At 35.8% G+C, this 11,212-nt stretch overlaps 1 protein-coding gene across 1 annotated transcript; it reads left to right on the forward strand.

Annotated features, from left to right (window-relative positions):
* The first annotated feature begins 373 nt into the window (after nucleotides 1-373).
* NUDT12 (nudix (nucleoside diphosphate linked moiety X)-type motif 12) lies at nucleotides 374-10,810 on the forward strand. Its single transcript, XM_009328712.1, has 6 exons — nucleotides 374-630; nucleotides 2,760-3,355; nucleotides 4,275-4,442; nucleotides 6,286-6,399; nucleotides 7,899-8,098; nucleotides 9,398-10,810. Exons 1-6 carry the CDS (start codon nucleotides 425-427, stop codon nucleotides 9,506-9,508), a joined length of 1,395 nt encoding a protein of 464 aa, XP_009326987.1. The 5' UTR covers nucleotides 374-424; the 3' UTR covers nucleotides 9,509-10,810.
* The last annotated feature ends 402 nt before the right edge of the window (nucleotides 10,811-11,212 follow it).

Raw genomic sequence — 11,212 nt, forward strand, 5'->3', positions numbered from 1 at the left:
AAGGGACTCGCCCTCTAGCGATTGTTTTTCATTGTTTGCAGGGCGTCTGAGACTCGTTTCTTGGAGTGGGGTTTTGTACTGTTGTGTCTTCTTTGTATGTTCGATCGGGAATCCGGAACATGTTTTTCACATTCAAATAAGCTTCATTTTCATCGCAAAATCTTTCTCCCCTTAAGCCTCCTTAAAACTAGTCTTGATTATTAGGACAAAATTTCACTGTATTTGGAGATGTGTGGGACTAAGATTTTGTTGGGAATAACAATGTCATACTAATTACAAGAATTTGACTGTTGTGTCCATAGTTTTGGTGATAATGTTGGTTATCTGTACAGCATTAAACTTAATTGTTTTACTTAAATCCTTTTACTAGTGGTGGATATGTTTTCAGCCATTTTTGTTTTCTTTTTTTAACTTAGTTGACACAATGACAGACTTTGAAAAGACCCTCTGTCGGGACATGATCTCTCAGCTGCATAACTTTGCTGCTGTTGGAGATGCAGCCAAACTGAAAGCATTGCTCAGTCGTTCTCCGTCACTTATCAATGCAGCTGCAGATAACGGCTGGACAGCCCTGATGTATGGTGCCAGAAATGGACACCTTGATGTTGTGCAGATTCTTCTTGAAGAAGGGTAAGCCGTTTAGTAGATCCCATTAAAGAGCTCTAACCTGAATCCCTTTCTGCCCATTCCAACTTGATCTCAGAAAAGTAAATTTACCTGACAGATAGTGGAAGAAATTTCAGGGTTAAAACTCAGGAAAATATACTCTGTGTCTTGCATATATTTGTTGTCTATCTTCAAGTCAAACGTTGTACTTCTAGTTTTTCAGGACACTCAGAAAAGCAAAGAATGCTTCAAAGTTCTCTTTGAGAACCCAAAGAAGAATTTGCTGAAGCCTGAATAAAGTCAGGATCCAAATATTTCAAACGGAAAACATTTCAAAATGGTGAGAGTCAGGTGTTGCAGTTCAACTGACCTCTACGTTAATCAAGCCCAGTCTGTTCCTTTCTTCACCCCTAATTACAGAACCAAGAAAGTTTAGTTCATTCTGTGGTTATGAGTAATCTCAAGCACAACATTCCACAGCCTGGAGTGATCGTCCCGCCCTTTATTTTTTTTTCAGTCCTACCCAGGTGCTGTGCCCTCTGCTGGGGCTCAGCATGGAGCGTCAGGTGAACCGCTGTTTTGTGCTGTAGTCAGTGCATTTCAGCAAGTAGAGGAGTATCTCAGTGACAGATTTGGTGGATTGAAATCATCTGTTTATTGAGGAATCTTTTGAGATTTTGGGGAATTTACCAGTTTGCTAAATAGGATAACAGTTTTTAAGTTATGCTTACTGTAAAAAAAAGAGTGCATATCCACCTGTAAATGTCCTTTTCAGAGCTGTTCTCTTAAGCAATTGAATATAGCTCCTGAGGTGATACTGTGGCCTCATTGGTCTCATTTTAGTTAAGCTTAATCATAATAATCATTTGGACAAATACAATGTTTGGCTATATAAACATGAATGTCTATGAAGGTAGTATTACATAACATTCCGGATTTTGCCTAAAGGGGACGGAATCTTTAGAGATAAATGGGCAACAGTAGTTTCTTTTGCACCAAAAACTTAAAAATTTAAGTTTTGAATGCTTTTCTAAAATATACTCAAACTCCCTCAAAAACTTTTGAGGTTAATACAAGTCAGAACAGACTTGCCTGTGGTACAGTTACCTGTGTATCAGCAACATGAATATACTGGCATCTTCTGGTTTTAAAAATTGATGAGTCTGGCCCCACATCTACTGTATAATTTGTAGTTTACAGTGAAATTTCTGTTTCACTTATCCACTTGAGTTAAAATTGACAAAAAATAAAGGTGAATTGTTTTTGACCTCCCAGTCAACCTCAATCTATTTCAGATTTTTTTTTTTTGCTAATATTTAAATATATGTCATGAGGCAATGTTTCCTCATCTGTGTCATTTTGCAGACATTTTGGTAACAAAGACATCCTTACAGGGACCAGCACCACAGTTGTAAGGGTGCTACTTCTTTCACTAAGCAGGGGCTGTATTCTTCATGCTTATTTAATGGTAAATATTTTCTTGTAAATGTTTTGATGCTGCTTTCAGTAGCTTCTAGAAAGTAATGCTAGTTAAACTGCTTTTTCTTTTTATTACTGGTTATTCAGAAGAGACCTGTAGCCTGGCTTTCAAAGGTCTGTCTGTAAATGATCTTGAGCCCTTTTTTTTTTTTTTTTTTTTTTTTTTGACTCAGTGGAAGAACAGGATGTATCCGCCAGCTCTTTGCATGTAGTCATTTGGTTTCCTCTTGGTAGCCTAAAACCATCATATTACAGTGAGCACATGAAGTTTAGAGGTGTTTAGATTGCCTGAGGAATTTGTAGCCTGGCTTTCAAAGGTCTGTCTGTTAATAATTTTGAGCCCTTTTTTTTTTTTTTTTTTTACGATGCATTGTGTGGGATTTTAATTAATTCATTGCTGTTGTAGTACTGCATGAACCTTGGTAAGTGATATCTGGAGTGATCAACAAAAATGTGGGATCTGGCCTTAGCAAAAGGAAATGAAGTATGATTACCTTTCATTACCATAATTCTAAGTATTTAGCCTACAGAGTGCCCCGGTATAGACAGAGTGTCTAAAGTTCTTGCACCTTAATAGTTTTAAATGTGTATGCTGTAAGTAAGAATAATACATCATCAGGACTCTTCCTAAACATATTTACCCTGGTAACCACTGTTCTTTTCTGTTTCTTTAGGTGTGACAGGTCCATCATTAATAAATCAAGGCAGACAGCTCTGGACATTGCTAAGTTTTGGGGGTACAATCACATAGCTAATTTGTTGGCTAATGTGAAGGGTGGGCAGAGGCCTAATTTTCTGTCAAATGACGTGAAAGAATATGAAAATTATTTTGGCTTGACACTTCTGGACAGAAGGAGTGATAAAAGAACAGATTCCAAGTGGCTAAGCAAAAAACAAAGCCATCCAACTACAGTATACATCCTCTTCTCAAATCTAAGTCCTTTGGTTACTTTGGGTGGGGGAATAGAGAGCTCGCAGCAGCCAGAAGTAAAGCTTTGCAGGCTGTACCACAAGGATGTGGAGCAGTGCATGAAGCAAACTGAAGAAGGCACCTTGATTTTTCTTGGAGTTGAACTTCAGTTCCACATGAACCTGCTGGCTGCTTACAATGGAAGAGCTGTGCAAGAAGATGAAGAGGATGGGTTAGTTGCTTGGTTTGCTCTTAGTGTAGATTCTGCTTCTGCTGAGAAGTTTAAACAGGAGCATGAGGACTGTTACTTTCTTCACCCACCAATGCCAGCACTACTGCAGCTACCTGAAAAAGAAGCTGGTAAGGTGCATAAAATGCAGCAGTTATCAAATGTGTAGTCAGAAAGATATGCTTTGGGATTCACGAGGTATAACGCAAAGACAAACCACTGTAAAGGAATCAGGTATTTTCAGTGGCTTTAGAAATATTTTAATTTTAAAAGCCTGCCAGTGGTTTTGTGAAGAATTTTGTACGTAAGCACATGTGCAGTTGTGAAGTGCTAACATCTGCAATGGCAAGTATTAGACTGTAAAAATCTATTGATCATCATGGTTTTATAAATGGTACTATTTAAATATTAATGCATGCACATTAATGTTCTGAAATGAAGAAAAAAATTTGTCATTACTAAGTTTTCATTACAAGAAATGAAACTAAGTCCTTAATAAGAGTGTGTTGGATACTCATCTGAGAAGGAAACAGTGTGAGCAAGTGTCAGAAAATCAGGATCTCAAAGTGAATGAATGTTATTATGGACATGTGGTTAACAGCTGCTGTTGAAACAGGTTTGGTTTTACAGAAGGATAAAGGGCAAGCTTGACTTGCACCTGAAGTTTAAATGGAACAATGCATTATTATGTCAATACCTGTAGTAGTCCTAAAATGGTCATCTGGAAAAGGTGTGATACATAATTCTGGCACTTTGGCCAGGCAAGTAACTTTTCTGAGAAACAGGGTATATTGATCCGGATGAATTTGTTTCTGAATGCATAAATTGGTCTGTAGCTACATACTCCTGTGTTCTGTTGCATGTGCTGTGCTACAAAGAAAAAGATCTGAGTAACTCATATTGCTCAACTTCTGTAGTTGATTACAATTCAAGCCATAGTCTTACTTTGATTTTTACGTTAAATTTTACTACTTGCTTTTTTCTATACTATTAAAAGCTTACATGAATTAGTATTTTGATTTTGTATATTTTCCATGTATTCTTTTAAAGGAGTAGTAGCCCAGGCTAGATCTGTTCTAGCATGGCACAACCGCTACCGATTCTGCCCAACATGTGGGAGTGCAACCAAGATTGAAGAAGGGGGTTACAAGAAAACTTGCTTAAAAGAAGATTGTCCCAGCCTCCAAGGTGTTCACAACACATCATATCCAAGAGTTGGTGAGAATATTGTAGGATAAACTTGGTCAAAAACAGCTTGTTCGTACTATTATATACATGTAAATCAATTTCTTCTCAGTTATTTCAGCTGCTTGCTTCTGTCCCAGGTCTTACATACTTGTCTCTCCCCAGAGTATGCGTGTCTCAGCTGTATTTAGAATTATGTATTATTAGTTCAGGCTTCTCTTTCTTGCGGTAGTCCGTGACAAAGACTTGCTGTGACAATACCAATCTTTATTGCAATGGAGTAATATTAATTAGAAGTCCCAACAACATAGATGAGGTATTAACAATACAAAGTGTCACATTTTACTTTTTTTTTTCCCCTGCATGTTGTTTTCTCACCTTCCACAAGCCCTCTGAGCTTGAAATAGCTCTGTATCAACTTTGGCCCTGTATCAAATTTCTGAAACAGTGCTCATTTTCCTGTAGTGCCACTTTGACTGTATTAGCCATCTTCACTGGCTTTCACTATTCATTGTCAGTTGCAAACTGACAGTATACTGCTTATATCAGAATATAAGCTCTTATAGACAGTCTTCTATAGCTCCTTTTGTTCATGTGTTGCAAAGGAAGTGTACTATGTTACTGATGGGGAAACAAGGAAGGAAAAAAAACTTACACTTTTTTCCCTGGATCGTTTGGTGCCTGTTTGATCACCTTTCCTTTCCCTTACCCAGTCCTCTCTTCTGCAGTTGTAGTTCTGGATGTTGTACGTGTATTGTATTTCTGAATTTCATGTTCTCCTGCATGCTCTAGATACATCTTTGTAGTAATCAAAACAATTCTGCCATATTCTTCTGTCTTATGGACTATAGTGAAGCTTGCTAAAATACTAGTGGCTGTTTCTTTACAGTCTCTAGCACAACAAACTTAGAGGAGGAATGGGTTTATATAGGAAAGACTGATGAACCAGCATTTTCTACTGATACCTTTCTCTGAAGAAAGTTTACAGACAGCAACACTGCATATTCTACACTGTGGCATGTGGCAGATATCTTTAGCAGGAGAGCAGTCTTGGAGATTATTGTTTATAGTCGTTGCTGAATCAAGCCTTTTCAGATAGAGAAAATACTGGTGTTTTGACAAAAAAAACCATGAAAAACTACAGCAAGAGAAAAAATATATAAAGGCAGAGGTAGATAGAAAAAAATAAAAACAAAACATTGAAATACTTAAGAGCTAGATAACAATAAAAAAGAGAAAAAGATCATAGATGAACAGTGTGCAGAAAGGCATGACAGAAAGAATGGTACCAACAGGAGAAAATATTAAGCAAGAAAGAAAAAGATCTGTAAAATGACCAGAAGTGAAGAAGTAGTTAAAAGTGCAACATCAAATGAGAGATTGATAGCAAACAGTCAACAAAGTCAAAAGTGGAAAGTTAGTCAGTATTTACATTGTAACTAAAGTATCTGGCTCTTCGTTGGTATTTCAGTCAAAAGTACAATCTTCAGACCTGTGTGTGTAGAGGAGGTGATAGTAAATTGTTTTTGCTGCAGAAATTATTGCTATCTGCTGGATGCATAGCTAGGTTAGTATTGCTGATACTCTTAACAGATTGTGTGCTTTGGTTGCAGGTAATTTATGTCCTGCATTTCAAGCCTTGGCTAGTAAACTGCTTCTACTAAGCTCGTATGTTGCAAAACAAAATAAGCAGATATCTAGCAGGGAAAAAAACCCAAAGTGAAATAAAATAGCAACTTGGTCTGGGCATCTACACAATTCTGATTTCAATCACTTAAAGGTGTCTTTACATGCATTGGTATCGAATAGGCTGAAATTTGTTACTGCTTTTAAGTCCCTCAAATGTTGAGATGTATTCCTTTCACGTCCATTACAGATCCCGTTGTGATAATGCAAGTCATCCATCCAGATGGAAACCACTGCCTTTTAGGTAGGCAGAAGAGGTTTCCCCCAGGAATGTTTACTTGTCTTGCTGGATTTGTAGAACCTGGTGAGTAATTTCATGTTCCCAAATGTTTCTTCTCACATACCAGTATTGTACATTGAAAATAGTATAGAAATATTTTCAGTGTTATGTCAAATAAATGTTTTTGCTTCCTGTCAGATAAGTTGTTACAATAAATTCGCCTGTTCCATGCTTTCCAACAGCTGATTTATAAAAAAAGCAAAAAGCAATGTGAGTAAATATAATTTTAAAATGGTTTTCTCATCATGCACTCTTAAATCACATATTTAAGTGAAAAAACATTTTAAAACACGTATAAGGTCCTTTCTTTGGTGATATTTAGCAAGGGATTTTAGCATAGGAAAAATAAGAGTTAAAGCATAACTTAAAGTAAACATAAAGTTAAGCATATGCTTACATGTTTAGGGCCTGGTTGATTATATGGAAGATAAGCAGAAATTACATATTTCGAAAGAAAAGTGAAGAGATATTTTCCTAGCTGTGTTCAGCAGTAATAGTTGGAATTGGTTACAATTATTAGTAGCTGCAGAACAATTTGTAAAACATTCTTATACTGGGAATACATCTTAATCACCAGTGAAATTATAGTGTATAACTATTATCAGTGACTGTGTGCAGGTGAAATATGGTGACAGCATGAATAAGTTTATTCAGGTATCATTTCAAAAAAGTCAAGATGTTTATTTCTTCACTCCTTCCTTTCTTCTGCCAGCCTTATTACTTTGATACTGAATGCAAGTATATAAACTGAAATTTAAGAGTAGCTGATCTTATCATCAGCTTCTAATCAGCTGAACGAAAATTTCTATCTGATGCACGGACTCTCTGCTTTAATGAAGCTGTAATCAGTGGTTACAACACAGTACATGTAGGCGTATGTAAGCCTATGACCATCAACACTCCACATATACATCTAGCAATTTTCCATGAACATGGAAGTAAAGCTTTCTATTGCAGTTTAAGTTTGGAGAATTTTCTGTATGCATTAAGACAATGAAGAATAAGTCAGGCAAAATGAATAATACAATGCAGAAATGCGTGCAAGTCTTCTTAAGTCTCTATTTTCTTACTATTGTCATTTTAAATATTGATTTTCAAGTTGTATTACATGCTGTTACAATCATACTGAAAATCTAAAAATTAACACAATGCTATTTACAAATTAACAGATCAGCATTTCAAAAGTAATTAAAGAAACAATATATTTCCTACCCAATTTTTGACATTTTAGGTGTGGTAATAATAGTTTGCATGTATGATAAATTATCAATTCAGGTAATAAACATTATGATGAAGAAATTATCATACTTTCTTTTCAAAGTTCCATTTTGCTTTGGTGCTAGTTTTACCTTATTAGACTTGTGTATTTTGTACTTAAGGTCTGTGCCCTGATCTGTGAACTAGATCTTTATAGATAATTGTCTGGGTCAGTTTCAAATCTTTTGAGTCAGTTCAAAGCACAGGATGTAACCGTTGCTTGGAGTATTTTCATCAGCTGCTTGTTCTTTGCCGTTTTTGATTAGGTGAAACAATAGAAGACGCTGTTCGAAGAGAAGTGGAAGAGGAGGCTGGAGTCAAAGTTGGCCATGTTCAGTATGTCTCTTGTCAGCCGTGGCCGATGCCCTCCTCCCTAATGATTGGCTGCTTAGCTGTTGCAGTGTCTACAGAAATTAAAGTTGACAAGAATGAAATAGAGGATGCCCGCTGGTTCACTAGAGAACAGGTAAAGTTCAGTTTAATTTCCTTCTTGTATTGATTAGTCTGTGACTGTATCGGTTCTGGCATACAATAGGTACTTGCTTTTTTCAGCAAGTTGAATGAGCGTGTATACTCTCCATTTTATCATACTACAATTGCATTATATTGTAATTGTAGATAACACACAACCAGAGAAAGGCAGATATTCACAGTAATTTCTGAGTCACTTGCAAGCCCATTTTATGACATTTTTGCCAGTTAGCTCTTCACCTTTTCCTTTTGGGAGATAGCCAGGTTATTGTTATTTTAACCCACTTTCTTATCAAGCCTGTGCTTTTCATTTTGGCAGAAGTAGTATTTAATAGCATTCATCGTCTGAGTTCCTCCAATCAAGCATGCTACCAGATTTGCTGGGAGGGGGGAGGTTTAGGTAAAAACTCTGGGAATTCGTTAAGTTGAACATCTTTTTCCATGCAGTACTATTTTAATACTCTGGTATTGAATGCAGTTTACTATGCATTAATGGGAAATTCTACACTTAGCCTTCCTGAGTATTTAAAATATAGTCAAATAAAATAAAGGGAAAAAAAAGACTTTCACAGAAAGAGAGATATAAGTTCATGAGTAGGAAAAGGAAAGATGGCTTACACAACGTAGTCTTCACAGGTTTTTCCACAGGCTATTTATGAGCTAAACTTTTAATAACACTCTAGTTCTGCATAGCAGTTTGCAAGTCAACTCTAAGACAATTTGAAGGCAAGTTAGTCACCTATAATATCAGTGTATTCCTGACAACACTGAAAGCATTATTTTGAATGAATATCAGTTCTAAATAGAGCTAGTCACATGCAGATTGGTCTAGAGTTACAAATAAATGTACTTCAGAAATGTACTAAGCTAAAGGTGTACTCCCATGTTGCTTGCAACTGCTTCAGAAAACCAACAAAACACTTTTACTTTTGCACTACATGTGGTGAAAAAAAAAAGAATTTATGGAACAATGTAGAGCACCATCTGGTGGTCCTTACCGTAAAAAGGCTTCACAAAAACATTAAATATTATATTAACAGTCAATCTCCACAGTTCTATTAGAAAGAAAGTATACTTTGGGGCACATTTGAGCTCAAAAATCTCAGAATTCACACAGAATCCTGTGTGTTTTTTTCTCTGCAGCTGTCTTGGAGAATCTGGTAGTGGCTGATTAATAGCTATAGTAATGATAGACTGATGGATCATCATAGTAAGATAATTCCTGCATTAATACAATGTTAGATTCCATACAGTTTATAATATTCTGAAGAAAAAAAATCTGTCTTTATTGCAGGTCGTGGAAGTTCTCATTAAAGGAAATAAGCGTGCTTTCTTTGTACCACCAAGTCAAGCTATTGCACACCAGCTGATAAAACATTGGATTGGAATGAATGCTAATCTTTAATTCAAATAATTGATTTCTTTAAGTTAAATTACTTCTTCTAGTGAATACTAAATTAGGAATACATTAGAAAGAATTGTTTATCTAGTAAATGTGCAACCACATGAATTTTTGAGCCTTTCCTTTAGTTCCTGAGCTAAACTATGAAAACCTTTGTAAGTTTTTTCAGATCTGAGTTAGAACTGAACAACAACCCAGTGATTATCCCAAACAAGCAAGCAACAAATAGGTAAAATTGGTACCTAGCTGTGCACAGGCTGCTTTTTTGTTTTAGAATCAAATTATTATGCCTTTTACTATTATGTTTGATTTGGTCTTCCCTGTCCGCCACTGGAAGGAGTCAGCATTACAAAGAGGCCTGACCTTGCCTGCTGTTTGAACTCTGTATGTACATCCTCCTATTTTGTCTTAATTGTTTCTTTCTCATTTTTTCCTATCTCCATTCTTTAAACTCTGCCTGGCACAAAAGTCAACATTCAGTGCTGAAAGTCTTATCAACAATGGTTATTTTTAAGCTAATAGCATACTTAAATGGTGAATATGTAGTACTTTGTACCTTTTACATTAATAGCCCTCTAAGCAGAGTATTTACTCCTCCAGTCTGATTTGGCCTGCACTTACCCCGTGGTATGTCAGCCTGAATTTAAAGGTATAACACAATACTCCATTTATGAAAAAGGTATTGGAGAACCATCCCAAAAAGCCTAACTATTAGATATTTTTGTGAGATAATAATGTACATATCGACCCTAGGCAGTGAGTTATTTCATTCTCTGATAATTAGAAATGTAACTGTAGAGTAATGGAGGAGAAAAATAGATTATTTAAGCAAGACATAATATCTCAAAATATGTACAAAGTTCTTTTATGGAAATGGAGACACTAAGATTGTTACTGCTGTTAAGAATTTTACAGTTGAAAGAAATATATTAACTCCAGCTGTAAGACTGGGAAAGCACTATATGAATTAAAATATTTACTTATGTATATTTATGCTACAGTTCAGATTTGTGCCTTAATTTATTGTGTTATTGAAAAGAATGTTAACTTAATATTCTTTCAAAATGGAAGGTTATAAAAGTATACTGGTTTTATTATGGATGTCATTATGTAATGGTTCAGTAGTCTGTGATTATGCAGTCATTGCAGTGATATGAAAAGAAATGCAAATGACCAGAAGGAAATACAATGATAGTCATAAGTATTAACTTACTATCATATTTGTTTATTCAGAGTAATTTGAATATTTTTTAAATCAATCAATGATGCCAGATTTGTTTCAAAATTCTCTGCAAACTGGAATCAATAAAAATGTTTTACAAATCCTAATAGTTCTTTTATTTCCATCCAGTGTCATACTATTCTCAGCAGCTTTTTTTTTTTTTTTTTTAAGGCAGTGCATATCAAACTTTAAAGCAAGAAGCATTTCTGACAGACTTGGAACAGTGGACAAATCATTACATTGCTTCATTCTCTCCCTTGTTTCAGCTATACCTATAAATGAAGAAAATCAGGTTATCTGTTGAGCCATCTGGAAATGAGAAGGAAGCATCGCTTCCCTTAAGAACTGCTTCTGCAGAGAAGGGAGAGGTATGAAAAGCTGTCATGGACTACAGCTACCAGCAGGATCACATGTTGTCAGTGGTATTAATCCTTAAAAAAATACCGTGGGACAGAAGGAAGCCTAGTTGCAGGTTGTTTATACAA

The sequence above is a fragment of the Pygoscelis adeliae genome, unplaced genomic scaffold (genome assembly GCF_000699105.1).
Source record: "Pygoscelis adeliae isolate BGI_AS28 unplaced genomic scaffold, ASM69910v1 Scaffold16, whole genome shotgun sequence".
NCBI classification, from domain to species: domain Eukaryota; kingdom Metazoa; phylum Chordata; class Aves; order Sphenisciformes; family Spheniscidae; genus Pygoscelis; species Pygoscelis adeliae.